The sequence below is a fragment of the Dromaius novaehollandiae genome, chromosome 1, assembly GCF_036370855.1.
Source record: "Dromaius novaehollandiae isolate bDroNov1 chromosome 1, bDroNov1.hap1, whole genome shotgun sequence".
Lineage (NCBI taxonomy): Eukaryota > Metazoa > Chordata > Aves > Casuariiformes > Dromaiidae > Dromaius > Dromaius novaehollandiae.
Genome location: NC_088098.1, coordinates 20868007 through 20886676, shown reverse-complemented (window position 1 = coordinate 20886676; position 18670 = coordinate 20868007). Strand labels below are relative to the sequence as shown.

The following is an 18670-nucleotide window of genomic DNA, read 5'->3' as shown; positions in this document are numbered from 1 at the left end:
CTTGCCAGGACAGGGTGTTACATTCTCTTCCTCATTGTGTTTATTCACTAGCACTATCCAACTTTCCAGAGACATGAAAACTACTGAGATTTGACAGCAACTATTTACTGCTTTGTGAACTTGGCTAGGCAACCAAAATTACTTTCAAAGTGTGTAATCAATATGTACAGCTATTTTAAAAGCTGCGCTACAATTAGCTCTAAAAAAACCCCAAAAACAAAACAAAAAAAAAACCACCACAGTTTTACACTAGTTGGGTCAAATTAATTTTATTATGCTCCATGATGAATTGCCACCAGTGCAACATCCTATTCACTGTACATTTCAAAAATTCACATACTAAAAATTTCAGTTTGATAAATGGAAAACTAAATGATTGTGAAGTTTTTATGGATTTCATACGTAAAAGTGGCTAGCTGATATTGTCTATGCACACAGTGTTGAGATACAAAAGCCTCATGCTAGTCTGTTAATTGCTAAGGCTATCTGGACAGTCATTTAACCAGAGTATATAGGAGAGGCCTTCATTACAATGTTTAGCAACAATGCACCAGTATCATGAAACACTATCTTCTGCTTATAGTGCAAGTGGTGGAGCGCTGAACCATGCAGCTATGACTTTACCTTAACTGCTCTTGCAGTCTTTATGCCTGAATTTTATCATGTACACACACTATTTTAAAGCAAATATTAATCTGGACACCACAGAATGTGAGTGTACTCTTTATATCGAGAGAAAAAACAAAAGAAACAAAAACAAACAAACAAAAACCCCAACCCCCCTTTCTTTGGCCAGTATCTACAAATCAAAGTTTTACTGAATAACACAACTTCACCAGAGCTCCCAAAACTTGGAATAGAAATTTGATTAATGAACTGTAAGGCATAATTATATTACAGAAATCCCAACGCAGAAAATGTAAGAGCTAAACAAATCTAGTAAGCAGCATGTTTGGAAAACCTATAGGCCTCATCTGCTTAATTTTAAGTGCCCTATATGCAGTAAGAATATGGAAGCAGTGCCAGAAGTTATACAAAAGCCATACAATTGTTTTCCTTATACACAAGCTCTTAACTCCACTGACATTAGTTAACCCAGGCTGCACTTGCACGTGACTCAGTGCTCAAGCCATTACAGCAGCAAAGCTAGTAGGAAGGGTTTCCAGTAGCAGAGGGCAATGCAAAAGCTACCGCAAGAAAGTTAGACCACTTGGAATTTTCTTTTTCCTCAAGTTATGTGCTTAAATTACTCTTGGAAGTCAGCATCCTCTGAATAATTTAACTACAGCCTTACCTCTCCCACTACCTTTCAGCAACTTTCTTTTCTTTTTATACGTCTAAACTCATTCTCTAAAGACTAGGTTATAACTGGGTTAGAAATCCATGCCATATCATGCAGGTCCAGCCTGTCAAGATCAGGTCAACACTGGGTTTCAGTCAATACAATTTTGATAACTTAAATTTAGTTTGATACCTTGACTACAGTCAAAGACTCAGGACACTATGTATTAACTATGCTCCAAATATGACTAGACTCGACTAAATATTCTGTGTCAGATAATGTGGTTCTCTTTAAAAAAATTCTCTACCTGAAAATTACAGTAAGTAACAGTAATTAGTGCTGCAGATATTAAATACCCACCTAGCATAGATTAGTGTTTTGTAATAGGCAGATATGCCAATGTTTACCACACTAAAGTATAACTTATATAAATGTGCAAGCTGTGAAATGAGAAACCCATTTTCTGTCCATTTACTCAAATACCATTCCTGTGAATAGTGTCCTTGATCTTCATCACAACCCTTGGTCTTAAAGCCAACATATGAAGACAGAATATTGCCATGAAATTCAGTACATGTTCAAAGTGTATATTCTGAGCTAATGGCTTTCCGACTTCCTGGATGTAGGACTGGTGTTTTAGCATTTATTATGTACCATAACTCAAAGACTGCAAAGTAATACCACTTAAGTTTACTTTATTAGTACACCAATGCCCTACACATTTTAAAATGTAATTAAACATTACTGAAGCAAGCATTAAATGCAGCCCTTCAGCCCAAAAAACACATAAAATTGATTTTAAAAATAAATCAAACTGTAGCAATTGCCAGACTCCAGTATAGTCCCCAGCAATTTACACTTCTTCATTCTGAAAGATAAGAGCTGGAAAGGGAGGACTGGACTGGTCTGCATCAGATGCCTTTACAACTACTATAGTGTAAAGCCACCCTGTTTGACCTCAGATAGACAGTTCCCTAATTAAAGAATTCAATTATTCACTGCTGTTCAATAGCAGTCTGTATTGCTACAGTTAGGGCAAGGTAATCTTCACAACTAGCTGTGCATATCTGTAGTGATTTTGTTTTATGTAAAGCATACTGCTAAGATTTGAACTGCAATGCTGTGATGTATTTGAAACTGTGCAATATTATAAACCAGCCTCAACATTCATGTAATGTTGCATTTGAAATGAAGGGGCTAAATAAACTAAGAGCTGCATCACTTAAAGAACGTAGTGCTATACTAGGTTTTAATAAGAAAATTTGGATACAGAAAAAGTAGGGTATGAAAATAGTGTTTTCCTTCTCGCATTATAACTAAATTACATTAAGGTTTTTGTCAGTCTCACATATTACATTTAAACTCCCTTATTGATGGAATGGAAAGTATTCACATGTACATGATCATCCAGGTGTAAACTCGCACACATTAACAGGGAGTAGCTTTGTAGAGGATTATGACAAACCTTTACAGATTAAATGAGGTATTGCACAGATTAATAAAAAAGCAAAAGGCAACAAAAATATACAGCAAATTGGTAGAACATTTACATGATAATTTTACAGAATCCATAGACAGAAAGTAGTGTTTAGTATATCATTCACCTTAAAAAATATATATATATATATATAATATAATAAATGATCAATCGTCCCATTCGTCATCATCCTCAAAGTCTTCTTCATCATCTTCATCCTCATCTTCATCTACAAGACAAGAAAGCACAGGTCACTTGCATGCACAGAACTAACATGACAAAAGTGTTACCTATGTCTTCCACAGTTGGGGGGTGGGGGGTGAAGAGAGGGAACACAATCATTTCAATGAAGCCAGGACAATATAATAAAATACTTCAGTATTACTAAATAAGACCCCTATGTATGACATTCAATTTGAGTTGCAACCACTATCAAAATGTAAGTTCTAATTCCTTTCCTTTCTCACTGCCTTCCTACTGTAGAGAGAGAAAAACACCCTTCTCTTGCTGTAAGAGAGAAACAAGTTCTCATTTCACACTTTTACTGCTATTATTTTTCTTAGAAAAAGTGAGTGGCCACCATGTTCCAGATTGGGTTTTTAACTTCAAGGACAGATTCATTTCTGAAAGGTAAGAACTGCTTCCCCAAATTTACTATATGAAGGGATTTTTGCTTACTACAGTTACTGGAATATTCTAGACTGTGTAATGAACATCAGCCTCCATTTTTACTAACTTTATCCCATCTTCCACTTTCTGTAATTTTAGTAGGCTACAATTTTTAAATTATTGTACATATAAAAGTACTGATTTGTCAGGTCAGGGCATTCTCTCCTACAACAGCTCTGAATTTAGAATACTTCTGCTGTTTAATTTGTGTAAAGCAATTTGTGTAAAATTAGAAATTACTATGTAGGTCAACAAATCAATAAATTATATTGCACTCAGTCAAAGGGTCTGCAGAGTGCAAGTGCAGATTTGGTTCTAATGCAAATTCTGGAAGAAAAAAATGTATCAAAGACTAAACAGAAGAGATGCAACCAAATAGCTGCACTGCAGCTACTGAACTGCATTTATTGTAAGTTGGTGTTTGAAAAATGCAAATCTTCTTGTCACTATTATAGTCTTACTTTTTCCACACATTGAAGTTTGATAAGTTTATTCAGTAAAAAGTATGGGACTAGTCAAGTAACACTAGTCATTCATATATTATCCAGCAGGTGACACCAAAGTACAATGGAAGCCACAGAGCTCTAAGACTGCACCTCTGCAAGAGCCTTGACTTCTAGAAACAGAAAGCTTTAAACAAAACCCCTTTCTTCCAAAAGATTCTTTTGACTAACATTACATTAGATATCTAGTGGAAAAAATATATCAGGTGGAAAAAAAACCACCAGTCTTTAAAAGAGGTGGTTACTAACCTTGATTAGTAATTTTTTATTCAGTATTACTGCAAACTACAATATATCAAGTAATTCACAAAGTAGCACAGTGTAACCACTGGACCCATCACTAATGGTCTGTTTAGAACATTCTGTATTTGACTATATTCTAAAATCCATTTTTTTTCTATTAATATTTTATGTTCCACAGAAATGTTAACACTGAAAAAGACACCCTGAGGTCAGAAAAATTCCATCAAGCTTACCTGAAGAATGAATGGCTTTGCTCCTTTTCTGCATAACTTCCATTAATGCACCCACAATTCCTGAGGTGGGTGCAGGTGTAGGTGGTGCACTCTCTTGGCCATCAGATACCTTGGGAAAAAAAAGGATACAAAGATGTAATCAGCAAAACAATCTGTGTATTTCTAGACAAACTCTCCTTATAAAATTGATGAGTTTTTCAGCCAGGAGGACAAGTGAAACTACAGTTTCAGTTTCCTTAGCTCAAGCTAGACTTCTGTAAAAAAGTCAGAAATTCTTTTTTGCCAGATGATCTTGAGTATGAACTAACTAGACAGGTATTAAATATTACAACTCATACAACAGGAAGAGAGCACTCAGCTAACAGACAACTTCTTAACGTAATCATATAGGCATAAGGATTATATAGCCCCTCAAGTTACCTATTTTATCCCTAGTATAACAAATTTTTTTTCTTGTTTGGTTTGTTAGCCAAGTTTGTTTTGGGTTGATCATTCCTTCTGAAAGTAATACAGACTTTGATACTGCATACTTGCATGGACAAATATTAATATGCCCTCACACTTTCTACACCAGAAGCATCAAATGTACAGAAGAATGACAAAAAAGTAGAACTGAGAGTAAATGAGGTTTGTAACAGTAAAAATTATGTTGAGCAAAAAATTTGTACTGAGCATCAAATTAGCTGAAGATTGGATGAAAGCTGTGGGAATAAGCAGTCTAAACCAAATGTGTAAAGAACAGTGAAGGATGGTGAAAAATAATAACTAAAGAGAGACAAAGAATATGAAGGAGTGAAGAAGGGACTCAGTAAAAGTGGTGAGAAAACAGAAGTTAAAGTATAGGGGGGGGAGACAGACAGACAGACAGACCCACCCTACTTAGAGATACAAGAAAGTTTGGAAATATTTTCTCCAGCTTCAGTGTTAGAGTAATCTCATAAATTTTTAATAGCTTGAATAATTCAGGTGAGCAAATCCATAAACTCTAGGAAACCCTCATATTTCAGATCTCAAAGGCCAAAGAGACATGTTATCTTTTGTACATCTACCACAGGTGTGCAGTGTGTGCTAGTTTAAGTTTTTTTAAAAAAAGAAATATGCAGCCTCAAGCATCTCAAACTGAAATAAGGTCTTGGACCTACATGTTTATTGGTAAATTAAAGACTGTTATACCACATTAAATATATTTCATCTCCCCCTCCCTTTTTTTAAATTTCATAGCCTTTGTTTTCCTTGGGCCACAGTACTTAAGTAACCTAGACATGTCAGCAAGTTTGCTCATATAAGAAATACTCAATACGATCACTGCTTTCAATATTTCTGTAACTTTTACAGCATAAAACTTCTCTGCAGACTTCAAATTTGTTAAAAGCAGCATACTCCTAAATACACAGTCATTACAGAAAGAAGTTCTAGATTTACACATTATAGTGTGCATAATGTGTTTTTATTAAAAGTATTCAGCCATCTGCAAGGAAAGTTAAGAGTTTGTTTTTTAGCATGGCTACACTGGGACCAGCTGATGGGGCCTGAGGTAGGAAGATGCTGACTTCCTTGCTTTACAAAAAACAAGGATGATCTTGAGTCCTCCCTTCTGTTTCCTCTCACATCCCTTCTACAACTATTCTAATTACTGACTAGTCTTAGATTAGGAGTACTTGCAATTTTAGTGTTATCGATGTGGTATTTTTGGTTTATTTTGCTGTAACGTTAGAAGTGGATCACCTTCCAGGTATAACATCCTCTAGATGTCAGCCACCACGCTCTCAGGCCACCTTATTACTATGAATACATTTTATACAACCTATAGGGTAGAGTCACCCTAACAGCACTCTTGCATCTGCAGGCAAAAATTACCTTGCACATAATCAGTGGGCTAAAGAACAGATAGAGTAATACCCTGAACAGCAGCAGGAACAGCAGAGGCAACTCCTATGGGTGCTTCTTACAAACCTCAACATTTGTAGAGCACAGGTCTCTAAGGTGGCAAGAAATAATCTAGTGATTTCTTTACAGTACTATTACTGCAGAAGCCATCCTCCACAGTTGTTTTTCCTTGAAGTATTCAGGAGATTAGCAGTTTTTGTACAGTACTTCTTGCAAAAGTTCTTAAAATTTAAATTTAAAGCTTTACTGAAAAGTAAGAAGTGAATTTTAAATGAGAAAAACTCATGTATCAATACTCATGTAGCAAATGTACTTTCTAAGCATTTTTCCAGTAGTATTGTTTAAAGTCTTATTTTAAAAATTATAAAAAAATATGATCCAGCCCAGAACAGCAAGCCAAAAGTTACTGTTCATGCTGTAGTACTCTATCCATGTGCAAGTTCCATTAGGGACTTGGATAAGAAACAGCTTTACTTACAGATTTCAGTTGTATACCCTGTCGTATCTGGTCTAACAGTGCATCTCTTCCTGAGCAGGACACTGGTCGGCTGTTATGTTCTACTTTCTTTAACTGAGCACCTTCTCTGATTTGATCTAAGAGTGCTGCTTTGTTTCCTGCAGGAACTGGAAGCTGGCTGTCAACCTCTGTATGAAGACCTGGTGGTGGAGGAGGACCAGGAGGGGGTGGAGGTGGAGGTGGAGGTGGGGGCACAGATGACCCACTTGCTGGTGGTGGTGGCGGTGGAGGAGGGCCAGATGGTGCAGATGATGAATGCACTGGTGGTGGAGGAGGATTCATCCTGTTTGGAGGAGGTGGGGGCACTGTTGCACCTGGTCTAGATGGAGGTGGTGGTGGTGGTGCTGCTGTAGGAGCTCTTGAAGGAGGTGGAGGTGGTGCCCCTCGGCCCCTAGCAGGTGGAGGAGGAGGGCCCGAGCTATGGGGAGGTGGTGGTGGAGGTGGAGGGGGTCCTCCTCTGCATGGTGGTGGTGGAGGTGGAGCTGAAACAGAACAAGACAGAATATATATTTACATACTAAATATTCTTCAGTATATTGGAGATTTACAGAAAGAGCCAACAATTTTTTTTAAAAACAACAAGCAGACTTTGCCTTGACTTTTACAAGGATCTCTGTGCCTGTGCAAGCTTTACCAATCCTGGATTAAGTTTAAAATAACTGAAGATAAACTACACTTATATGAACATAAGCTAAGCTGAACACAGCCCCTATGTCTCTGTCATGTATTTTGAAAGCACAGAACCAATACTGCAGGGAACAACTGCAATATGTAAAAAGAACAGTAAGTCACAAAACAAGCTGTGTCATTATTTATTTATTTTGGTGTGTGTGGGGGGGTCCTACAGTAGTAATTTCCTTCACAATCCAAAGTATATCTTAAGTTAAGGTTTTAGTTTCCCATGACAAAATGTGGTCAAGATTTCAAAAGAAACCTTCAAAATTTTGTTCAACTGTGACAGAAGGGAAGCAGAAAGAGAAAGGTGTTACAAAATACACCTGAAAGGAAGTATACAGAATTTCCACTCTGTAGGCTATCCATTAATTTATATTGGAATTATTGAGGGAAGCAGTTTTTGAAGCATCAGCTTCTAATAATAATAAATATAGAAATGCATTGATATTGGGAGAAGGTGGCATATGATGTCAGGCACACTATATATATTCAACCATATGCTTTCATATCCTTAAACAAGACCTGGCAGCAAGCAGGGAAGTAGTACTGCTGATACAGCATCTCAAGTTACAGATGACAGGTGACATTCAGAAAGACTAACTTTAATCTACTGAAGTTCATTTACCTCAGTAGGCAACAGCAGAGAGAAGCTGTTACAAAAATACATCTTCCATTGACTATTGCTTCATTAGAGCAAAGCTGCCTTCCCATGCCACTCGAAGTTCACTTCTTTCTGTCATGTAAAGTACCTCCTAAATAAATGCTTTTTAGTACCATCGCTAGGCAAAAAACTATCTTCCACTCTATACTTGTTGCTTAAAAGGCTCTTTTTTAAACAACAACAACAAAAAAGCAAACATGATCCAATACTCATTTAGAAGTGTTATCTCGTTAATAGTACAAGCATTTTTAAAATTTGCTTCCATGAGGTAACATTCTGGTGTTCCTAAAAACCTGCTTCATGAGTTACTGGAAAAATATGAGAATGATCTTTCTTACAATTATGTACCTATATTTTATTCTAGGTATTTGGACAGATCAGTCTTGAAGAAACTGGCAAACATTAACAAAAATATCTTTATGTGATCTTTATTTTTGCTAACGGAAGCTACTCTGAGCCTTTCCCTCAGTTTTTATGCCTGCAAAGTCTGAGTGAAATATATGAAATCCCTCTCCCTCCAAAAAATTCAATAAACCCTGACTCTTACTCCCTTTTACTGAAAATTATTTCCAACAATATCATTCTGTAAAAGACTGTAGGAAGGAAACAACTTCAGAGATATCTCAGTGCATAGGATCATTTCTATATGAGTTTGTGTTGAAATGTACTTCCTCTGCTAACAGCATTTTAAATAGCACAATTCGATTTCCTCTTCCATTAAGCATCTAATGGCTTGTGGTACTATAGTTCATGTGGTTGTTTCATATAACTATTTAGTAATACGACAGTGCCTGGACTAATAATAATAATAAAAAAATCATGTTTGATTGCATATGCTTTGATTGTGAAATGGACTTTGCCCTCAAAAAAGGTCCTCAGGAGAGATGCTTGATTTTTACTTCTTCTATTATCCCCTCCCTGATAGCTGCTGAGAAAGCAACCTGTCTGCAATAGAACAGAGAGGAGAAATCCCTGAAAAGGGAACCTGAAGTAGGAAACACCAATGCCTCCCTCCCTGCATATCATATAGAAAGGCATACCCCTCTTAACTTCCTAAGTTTCATATAAATTTCTCCTTTCTTCCCCCACCCCTTCAAAAAAACACAAGCAGAGAATCTCCTCTCAAACTTCATCTTCATAAATTTTGCCGGAAAGAAGTATTACCAACATTCTTGACAGGAAAAAGTCACTTTTCAGTTGACTTGAACTTAGTTTCCTTCTTGGCCACTGAAGGCAATTGTTTTCAAATACAACTCATTCAGCAATACATACATACAGTTCTTCTGTATTACTGAAAAGTTATACAAATATACAACACAGCCATTCTCCAGAGTCTAATGCCTGTAAATCTTGAACACGAGTTTTCCTGAGGAGAAGGTTTTATTTGCATCATATCCAGAGAAATATGCAATGTCCAAACTGTGGAAATACAGTTCAGGAAGTTTTTTTTAAGGATTATATGCACTTTAGCTGAGAAGTGAAATGAATGAAAATTCCATATCCTGTATTAGAGTTTCCCCCCTCCCTCCCCCAGGATTATAGCTAGCTGTAACATCTATAACAAAGCATTGCTCTCCTTTAAGCGAGGAGGAAGGATCATTACTTCATCCTCTTGATCCCATCTTCCATACAAGACAAGTTTTTAAAAAAAGTTTTTATAAATGCAAGTTAATCTGAACATGGGTATTAACAAAGAAGCTGTAAAATCTATCGATAGTATCATCACAAAAAAACCCAACCAGCAGTACCAAAGATAGAGAGAGGGCAAGAAAAACAAGAAGTAACTTCTGTTTCAATAGAACAATAAATTGACTATGACTCTCTTCAGCATCTTAGCAGGTTGAATACTTAAGCACAGAAGTTACTGCAACAGGAAAGTGTGTTTCAGTGGAAAAACAGAACACTTCAAACAGCAGTCAAGACCACACACCACATAACGTATTTCTGCATAAAACCACCGAAATGATGAATTTTAAACTTTTAGGAGCATTGATCTACCTCTACCATAAAGCAAAAGCCTGATCTTATTCATCATGCATGTTAAAAATGAGGCAGCTAATCTTTCAATTGCATGCATGTAAAGTGGTCATAACTTGAAGTTAATGCATACATATTAGAAAAACTAGCATTTTTAAAGTATTTTAAACTAGTCATAGGACTCCAAGGCAAATCTTCTCAATCTAAGTAGTTTGTGACCAGCAGTGTGATATCAAGAACTCTGTACACATTTAAACAGAGTTAAGATCATATAAAGAAATTGACAGACTTGTTACTGAGACAAAAATTAAGGATTCAAATTTTGCTTGCAATTCAACTAACAGAGAAGTTTGACTAATATTTAGTATCACTGTCAAACAAATGTGGACTAAGATTTCTCATCTATTAGGAAAGAATCACACAGTTGCAGCATGAATAGTTTGAAATATATGCTTGGATGCCAGCTCAAATACATACCACTCCAACGTGGGGGACCTAAGGAATAAATGCAATAAATTATTGTACTTGGAACCTGTATCTATTCAGGCACTAGAACAATTTATTTACCAGTTTGAAATGGCTATAATTTCAACAGCTTTTATATCCTACTTCTCCTGAAAAGTGTTCTGGACAATCTTTCCAAAGTTTGATATTGGCAGTGTAATTTTCAGACTGGCTTGCTGTGTTGCAGTAGATAATGCATCAGCTGAGGATGTATTTAAATGTTAGGCTGAAAACGACTTATTTTAGAGTTTTCTCAGAGCGGAAACCTAAATCAGACCTCCCTGATCAAGGAGTGCTACGTTTTACTTTAAGCAGGAAGGAGAGGAGACACCTTTGGTTTCTTTAGACATTTATATCAAATTGGCAAGTCTCTGGTTGTTGCAAGACACATCACATAGTGCTGCTAGGGTTAAATGGGCACCACACATACTTGTCAGCCACATACTACTACTACAACTGATAATAGAAATATTGCTTTTAAGATTTTAATTTATTTATGAGATTGAGACTATAAATAAAATATACATTTGCAGTCTGAGAAAATCCATACGAAATATACTGCATGGCTTTGCAGTCAGTAAAGCATTACTGGAAGTTACTTAACTGACATAGAAAAGATCTTTAGTCTTTAGAAGAAAGTACTCTCATGGGTGATGCACAGACTTTTTTTTTTTTTGATTGTTTTTTTTCCATAGTGTATGATCTATAGAAGCATTACAAAATCCAATACATCTGTAGTGACAAAGTCCAGACAAGAGTATCAGAAACTAATTATCATCAACCGCTTACAGTCCAATTTTTAAAGCAAAATAACCCCTGCAAAATCTGATGTGGAAGTAAAAGGAAGCCCACCTTGTCTACGTAGTTCATTTTTTACAGCTTCCACGCCTCCTGTTTTTTCAATGAAATCATATATGACCTTTGAAGTTTCTTTGTCTTTTAGTTGAGCCTCTGAAATTCCACACAGATCAAACAGGTTTTTCAATTCTGGGTCCAAGTTGTTCACCTGCAAGTTAAACAGATTAGTTCCAAGTACCCTGAAATAGCAGTTGTGTTTTTTTTTTTATTTTAATTTGTATTGAAAAAAAAAATCCATGTAGTTAGGAGGAACAGCAAAAACAAAAGCACATGTCTCTGGGCTGGATTTTCAGTCAGAAAGGACTATTTTTGGAGGGGGATGTACCTAACAAAAATTTAAGTTTTACAAGTTTTCCCCTTAATACCAAATCCCTGTTCCCTTCTGCTCCTCCATCTTTCTATGTTTGAATTACAGAAGCAAAGTAATTCAAAATCATGTGATGTGGAATTAACATTTATCTGATACAAATCTTCAATCACTTAAGTTAAAAAGCCTCTACAGCTTTTGACCATTCAGTATGTTGAACAACATATTAATTACTTACATCAAAACCTGTGTTTGGGTCCCAACCAACATGTCCAATGTGTCTAAAAAAAGCAGAAAAGTCCATTAAATCCACAGGGTAAAAAGTATCTTATTTTAAAATACTTATTTTGGTTAACAACAACTTTAAAATAAGAAAATAACCCCCAGATATCTGGACCATTACCTAGCTTCTACCTCAATCTCATTAGACACATCAGTAACTCACTTGTGAGGGGAATAACAATACTTCCCTTCTTCTCACTTTTTGTGTTGTGAGAAAAAGAACGCAGAGAAAACAATTTTCCCCTTAGGTTATAGTCTACGTCAAGAAGTTAAGGCTCCATACCATCCTGCAGTGCATACTGACACTAATAAAAAAGCTGCACAACGACCAAGGAGAGCATCTGCCAAGGTCTTTAATGTCACATGGCTGGAATCCTCCTCCTCCCTCTCATCACGGTTTGCTGTCTACTTTCCTGACTTTCCTTTTTCTCACATTCACTTTGTTTTTTTCCAGAGAAATAAAGTAAGGACAATTTTCAGTTGCCACCTTCCTAGGCTTCACTCCAACCTCCTTTACTCCCCTAAAAATCTAGTACCTACTTCATGTGGATATTAAAGAATTATTTTATTTGATTCTCTGATCAGCTAAAAAGGCAGCAGAAGAGTTTGTGTCTCTTCAAGCCACTTCATGCAACTGCCTGATGGCTATAAAAGACAGAACTACTACCATCAGCACTCCAAATTTTGAGTTTCTTCTTGCCCATGGTTAGCTCTACAAAAACAAGACGTTGGGAGTTCAGAAAGTCCCACTCAGTTCCACAAATATCAGATGAGCTGTTACTAGCCAACATAGCTTAGACTAAGCTTGCAAAATTGCAAGGACTGTCTTGCTTTTACAGTGCCTAGCACAATGGCTGTTGGATCCGGGCTTGGGTCTGTTACTACCACCACAGACCAAATCTCCTTCATAACAATGCTGTTCTACATTCAGTTTTTGGTCTTGGTGTAACTATGACTAGTTGACTGCCTAGCTCAAGGGGTAAGAAGAAAAGGAAAAGGTCTCGTTTAAAAATTGCATTATGCTACAGCAGAGGCAGCAAGGGAAGCCCTCTGCTTTGTTTATTTAAGTTAATACAATTTAAATATATGAAATTCTATTTAAATAGAAGGCATATTAAATTCCTTCCATTATCAACATATGGTCAGACTTATCACTATGGTATTATTCTGGATGTTAAGATACAGCTTGCTTCATGTAAACTAGATGTGTATTTCCAAATATATATAGTCTCATATCCATTTATAATGCATTAGCTGGCATACGCAAGTTAACAGAAGTTTACTAGCAAATATAATCTTATAGCTATCTCTCTGCATGCCTGTACATTTCATAATGTTTTTTTAAAACCTTGTGAGCATGAGATTATTAATCAGAAATTAATACTGCACTTTACTGATATTAAAGCTCATATGAAGTAAAATGTTAACATTATTTCTCATTCATTTTTTCATCCCTCAAAGGGAGGAAAGTAAGTTACTTGTACATAATGACCACAACACATTATGCATTGCAATTAAAAACAAACCTCTGGAAATATTTATAAAGGTAACCATAATTCCTATGTTAAAAAAGTGTATACAACAGTAAATTATATTACTGTTAAGTACAGTTTGACTTTTTATTTTTCTGAAGTCCTCAGAATAGTGAAAGTCCACACATGGATAACAAGAGAAATTTAAAAATTGTATTTACTGATAACCACTTTGATCCACAATAACTAACATTGACAATGTTCATCTTCCTCAGTATCACAATTCAAGTTACATACAACTTCAACTGATATATTCTCCTAACAATTCCAAATATTATTTTTCCTTGTAACTGCATAAAAACAGTAATTAAAGTAACTTATACACTAAGGTGACATTTAGCTGCACTTCACAGGAAACTTAACCAGAACCTAAGAGGGGGAAAAAAAGAAAAAACAACCCACACATTTTCAAGCTGCTTTTGCAAAGGTCCACTACATACAATTTAAAATTACATTTAACATTAGCCTGTATACAAATCTTGACATGAACTAAAATGTATCCTTTGTTTGAACTTCATTAAATATTTTATCATCTTATTCTCAGCTTTTCTAGGACAACTTTAATATTTTATGAGTGCACATAAAGTGTTCCACAACTGTAAAAGCCTGACAGACATTATAAACAAAGTCCCATACTCAGTATATGCATCTGCGCTACTTGACACCCCTCTGACAGTTCCGATCAGAGGCAAGGTACATTAAGGCAAATTATAATTTGCAATTTTGTCTGTTTGTGCCAAGTCTGCATCAGTACAGCTACAGTAGTGACCAGCTACCAATCATTACTCAATTTTCCTTACACATTAAGGCTCATTTTCTTATTTTCTGTTTTTTTCAGTATTAAGTGACGTTAACAGATGCAGCACTTCAATTCTCTGCTCAGGAAGGATGCAGTTGATGTCTGAATTGGCTAATCCCCCTGGTCAGGGATGCATTTTAGCCTCGCTCTCTTTTTATTTTCTGTTCTCTGCCCTATTCTACAGAACAGTCTCTCAAAACACTATAATAATATTATTAAAGTTATAATATTATTATGGTAACTGGTAACACTAGCATTATTTTATGGAGTTTTACTCTAGGAAAGTATATCAGTGTAAGTGATGCCAAAGAATGCTTCAAAAGAACAGGATTTACTAACTTGGGATATAATCCTAGCACTGATTTTCTAAGACTTCAAGGAAACTGATCTTTCCTGCAATTAACTCAAGCTTTTTATTTGTTAAACCAACAGGAATTTAAAGTACACTTATTTTTAAATGCCGAAGATCAAATCATCAAATTACAGCTCAAAAAAACATTAACAGTTCAATAAACTGCAGAGCTTTTCAAAATACATCTTCAATCTATAACAATAACTATCAGGCAAGAAATGCTAGAAAACAAACTCAATTGATTCTTAACAGGTGTGCAAATGCATGCTGTACTTTCATCACAAGATACAGGTGCTAGCCCACATACCAGAGTAAGTAACATTACAAAAAAAGCCAAAGATAACAATATGGTTATATTCTTTCTGCTAGTATGCCAAGTCAAAACCAGTATGTGTATTTTATATAACAATGTACAGGCATAGCCTAAGAATGATGATGATGATAAATTCATCAATGAGGCTGTTAAGCTGACCACTTAACCAAGGCATCTTTATGCAGCTAAGTTGTTTTCTAAGTTACTTTAGGGTACCAAGTTACTTTGCGTTTGTTTAGAAATGAAGAAAACTTCACCTGTGTCTAAAGTAACTTGCTTTAAACCTCACAACATGCCAGCTCATATTCACTATAGTTGAGATGACATAACAGTCACAGTTTAAGCCTGGAGCATTTGCATGTGTAACAGACAAATCTCAAAAAATGTCCTTACTGGAAGTTAGATGGTGTTCCAATATCTGCCTTTGTCAATCTTTTCTTTTTAGTTTTTCCTTTCTTCTTTTCTTTGGTATATGAAATATTGTTGACTTGTGGAGTATAAAATCTGTTAGTTGTAATTTCTGGGTTTTTGATATCAACAGTTGCCATTGGTAGATTTGGACCTGTGAAGAGAAAGTACAAGATTTTTACTATTGTGTTTCAACAAAACCATGTTTAACCTACTAACTGCCCCCCCCCACACCTTTTTTTTTTTTTTTTTTTTGAATGGGAAAATACCTGTACAGTAGCTATTGTTCTACATGCCACATGCATCTGAGTTCTGGATGTCAGAAATGTAAGCTAAATTATTTTTGCTGAAGAAAAAAGTGTTGTTACAGCAGAGCAATGCCTGAATAGTTTCGTAAACTGGAATTTAATTTTTGCAAGTTTGGTAAGGGAAATAATTTGAAATTAAGAAATTAAGATGTGTACAGAATTCATGAACTTTTTTATTCATTAGAATAAGAAACATTAAGGTATGTTTGTATACAGAAACAAGCATAACTACAATCCTCGATACAAGTACTCTGACTTCCATAGATAAACCAGTAACACGAGCATGCCATTACCCTGACAGCACAGTAAACTGATCTTAAAGGAGATCTTTTGCTCAGCAAGCATCAAATGGGAATGATTTCTGTTACACCACACAGAACTTAAGAACTTCAGACTGTATCTAGACTTCACTCTGTATATATTATCAAGTCTCTGAAGCACTGGAGTATTTATAGAGCTATTCAGGATTTCTCATTTTTCATTCTTTGACAGGTTCGCAAAATAATCAAAGACCCAGACAAAAACAGAGCTTGAAGAGCACTAGCAATAAAAGCAGCACTGGAAACAAGTTAAACACTCAAATTATGAATTAAGTTCTTGCACCTTATTCTTGAGATAAACTATTCTGAATTACTCATCTAGTTATTTAAAATGTATCTGAATTATACTCCTGCCAATTTTAGCATTCTAGTTGTATCTGTTATTTACATAATACAAGTAAAGAATTGTACTTAGCAAGTTTTTAATTTTCACTGAAGATAGCTCTTAAGCAAGTGATAGTAGTATTTAAATACCAAGAGGCAATTTAAGCATGTTGTTCATAAATATCTATATATTATATACAGATGTGCATGTGTGTTGTCACCCCTCAAAAAACAAAACAAAAAACCTACAAGTAACTTAATTCTTCCAAAATTGAAGCCATCTTCCATTCCCCTTTGAGTTGTTACCCAATGGTGAGCAAGTCAATTAAAATACTTTATCTTAAACTCAGGCTTCCAACCGTATACTGAACTGGATGAGAAAAACCATCTATCAGACTTTGGTAAAGCAGAACCTTATTTTGACATCATCTATTCACAACTGCATTTTGCGTGGAGTACTCAGTCATCCTGAACTTTCTGAAGGGACCAGCCTTCTGAAGCCTTAGATTACACAGTCCAGACTCTGAATCAGAAAGAAGCAGGCACTGTGACAGGTAAATTATCAGACGCTTGCAGTTCAACACCTCTGTACAAAGTGTCTAGCATTGACCAGAACAATAAACAAAAAAAGAAACAAGACACTGGGCTACACAAAGCTCATCTGAAAATGAATGGCAGCTCCTACATTCCGGTAGGAATGTTTGAGGACAAGGACAAGATTTAAACCTGCATGAAAATGGCACAAGGAACAAGTGTTTTCTGCTAGCAGCAATTACAAAACTAGAAATGCTACAGTCTAGACAACTGTCTTTGGAGAGTACTAAAACACAAACTGACCACATATTGCTATGCACAGCAATTTGTATACAAACTTAAAATAAGCATTAAATTCATTAATTGTCCAGTACTATCAACACAAAACTTAACAATGTGCAGTTAAGTACATCTTCCAGATGAATGGACAATTACAGTCTTTATTTCATTAATTTAAAAGAAAATGAACTGCTGCCATGTTTCATATTTAATCATTAATTATAATCTCTCACTATTACAGATATTTGTCATTTCAAGCTATACTGAAATTTAAAATGAAACATGGAAACTGCTAGCAAGTTCTCAATATACTCACAACTGACAAAGTCTCTCAATATATGCCTTGCTTTTTGCATGTAAAACCCTAAATTAACCATAGAAGGTTACGTGAAGAAAGAGCCACCTGAACTCAGTTTGAGAGCTGATTGCCTGATTCCTCGATACTAATAATATTTGTTCTAGAAATCACAGAAAGATCTTTAAGATAAAGTTATTCTTACCGTCAGCTTTAGATCTTAGATGTCCATGAGGGATACAAGAACCTTGAAAAGAATTATATTCTTCTAGAACTGCCATATTTATATCCAGTAAAAGTTTTCCCATCATAATGCATGCACCTTCCCCACCAGGTGTAGACAGCTCAATAAATGAAGATGAGAGAGGCATATAGAGCTCATCATTAGGCAGTACCTGACAATACAGTGGCTTTAAGCATCCACTGTTATCAATATCTGCTACATCCTCAGAAGGGGCTCCAGAAAACGTGGTACAAAACATTTAGAAATGTTTAACTTTATAAAATTCCTTGTATTTTAGAACTTCTCTGGGCTGTCTGTAGCCTGGAACAGATGCCTTAAAATAACTGTAAACTGTTCTAGTTAACAGCTGAAATAAGTTTGTCACATGGTTTTTAGAGATTTCCTGAAAGACCAGTTCTCTGGCAAATCCTTCTTTCATCTGGTACTTCACTAAGAGGTCAGTTCAACCACAATTACGCCTCTTTATTTGCATAAAGAGATGTCATCATTACAAATGAGAGTAGAACGTAAATCCCAGGAAGTTACAGGCTAATACACTTTACATAACTGTTAATGCTAAATTGATTTAATCCTGCAATTCTGTAAAAGCAAAATAAAACCAAAAAACCTAAATCCATACCACTGGAAAGATAATACAATACAGTATTTTTCCCACTCAACTCTAGATTTACCTCAACATATGCAGAAAATCCAAATAAGCGCCAGCCAAAACAAAATACCCCACAGTATTTCAAGCACAGATCATATGATTACAGAAATGTGACTGCTCCTCTTTTTCAATTTTAAAGTAACTCTGTACTGATACACAGCACAGGGTAAAAAAAGCAGGTAACCCATTTTTTTAATAAAATTTCACTGTACACAGAGAGCAATGCAAAAACCAGCTT

At 35.6% G+C, this 18670-nt stretch overlaps 1 protein-coding gene across 2 annotated transcripts in view; it reads right to left on the bottom strand.

Annotated features, from left to right (window-relative positions):
• Positions 1–253: 253 nt before the first annotated feature.
• The window catches only part of WASL (WASP like actin nucleation promoting factor), a 53769-nt gene continuing 35352 nt past the window's right edge, over positions 254–18670 (bottom strand). The window contains exons 6-12 of one of the 2 annotated variants that reach the window (XM_064506751.1): positions 17745–17786; positions 15465–15633; positions 12032–12074; positions 11481–11634; positions 6773–7293; positions 4408–4516; positions 254–2988 (exon numbers count right to left, since the gene is read on the bottom strand). In XM_064506751.1, the coding sequence (XP_064362821.1) occupies positions 2927–2988; positions 4408–4516; positions 6773–7293; positions 11481–11634; positions 12032–12074; positions 15465–15633; positions 17745–17786 (1100 nt within the window). In that variant the 3' untranslated portion in view covers positions 254–2926. The remainder of the gene's footprint in view (positions 2989–4407; positions 4517–6772; positions 7294–11480; positions 11635–12031; positions 12075–15464; positions 15634–17744; positions 17787–18670) is intronic. The other variant, XM_064506753.1, reaches the window with a different exon arrangement.